Genomic DNA, 1392 nt, shown 5'->3' on the forward strand with positions numbered 1-1392 from the left:
AATTATCAAGAAAGATTAATTTACACTACCAAAAAGGTTCTTATTTGTCCCAAATAAAAACAAAACAATTATTTATTTATTTATTTTAAAAAGAGAAAATTGGAAATGATCGACAAGATGGAGTAGAAGACAATGACTATGATAGGGGACCAATTTTTCTAAGTATAATAGAGGTTCCCCACCCTCGAAAAGAAAGAATACCAATTTAAAGATAATGTGCCACTATGCACTATACTCACTAGTTACTACTAAGAAAATCAAGAAACAACCAATGTGAATTGAAATAATTATTAAGGCCTTGTATTAATTTAATGAGACAATCATTATCTGTCACCCACGTTACATTGTTTTATATTTCAATTTATACACACACATCAAGAATTCAAGATCCCAAATTTCAATCAATAAACTATAAGTTAAGTGGTAACTTACTTGGAACCTTCCAAATAATAATAACATGAGTATTTTCAATAAAATTGACTCTTGTGTAGATATGTTCCATAAAATTTTATATTTTTACAATTAAACAGCATATATAATAACAATAATAACTTTTGATCTAACAAAAACAAAATAAATCAAAATTTATCAAATGGTACCGGAGATTTGGTGGCGGCCGACGGTGGTGGACGGCGGCGATAATAGAAGAGCTAGAATGGCATGAGGCTAACAAGGAGGTCAGCAAAAGCACCAATAATGAACTTGTGTGTGCTTTTAGGGTTCAGGGCAAGGTAACAAAGAAGAAGCTCATGTAATACATTCCAATTTGATTTTACATCCATAAGCTCCGGCCGTGCCTCCACCATTTCTTGCATGGATCGCCGGAAATCTAGGTAGGGATCTGGCGAGTATGTTGGCACGGCCACGCTTCCATTGAAAATCACGTCCTTCTTTTTCTTCTTACTACTATTATTATTGTTATTTTTGTCGTTGTTAGCACTGTCAAATTGACTGGTGTTAACAACGAAGGGTAACGAAGACGAGGAAGAGTTAGAATTAGGATTTTTATTATTGTATTTAACAAGGGAGTTGGATTGTCCGGGGGACGAAAAGAAAAAACGTTGGGAGGAGAAGGCGGCGGCGAAATCCGCCGGTTCAGGTTCTATTTCGGGTTCGGAATCAAAGGAAGAGGTTATAGTAGTGGTTATGGTGGAGAGAGAAGAGAAGCGTAGGGAATGATCATGATTAAAAGATAAGGAAGGGTCATAGAGAGAATTAAAGTTCTTGATCATGTTAAGTGATGAGGGTGATGGACTTGGAGGATCGTGATTATTAATATTATGGTTTTGATGATGGATATGATTTGGAGAAGTGGAAGGAGCAACCGGGCTTATAGGAGGAGATGGTGATGATTCTTGTTTGGAAGTGGAGTTTGGGAAACAAAAGTTGAGA

General features: G+C 35.8%; 1 protein-coding gene across 1 annotated transcript; it reads right to left on the reverse strand.

The window, feature by feature from the left end:
- LOC107628184 (transcription repressor OFP16-like) lies at window positions 454-1386 on the reverse strand. The gene has a single exon (XM_021115476.1). The coding sequence runs from the start codon at window positions 1230-1232 to the stop codon at window positions 651-653; it is 582 nt and encodes a 193-aa protein (XP_020971135.1). The 5' UTR covers window positions 1233-1386; the 3' UTR covers window positions 454-650.

Source organism: Arachis ipaensis, chromosome B02 (genome assembly GCF_000816755.2).
Source record: "Arachis ipaensis cultivar K30076 chromosome B02, Araip1.1, whole genome shotgun sequence".
Lineage (NCBI taxonomy): Eukaryota > Viridiplantae > Streptophyta > Magnoliopsida > Fabales > Fabaceae > Arachis > Arachis ipaensis.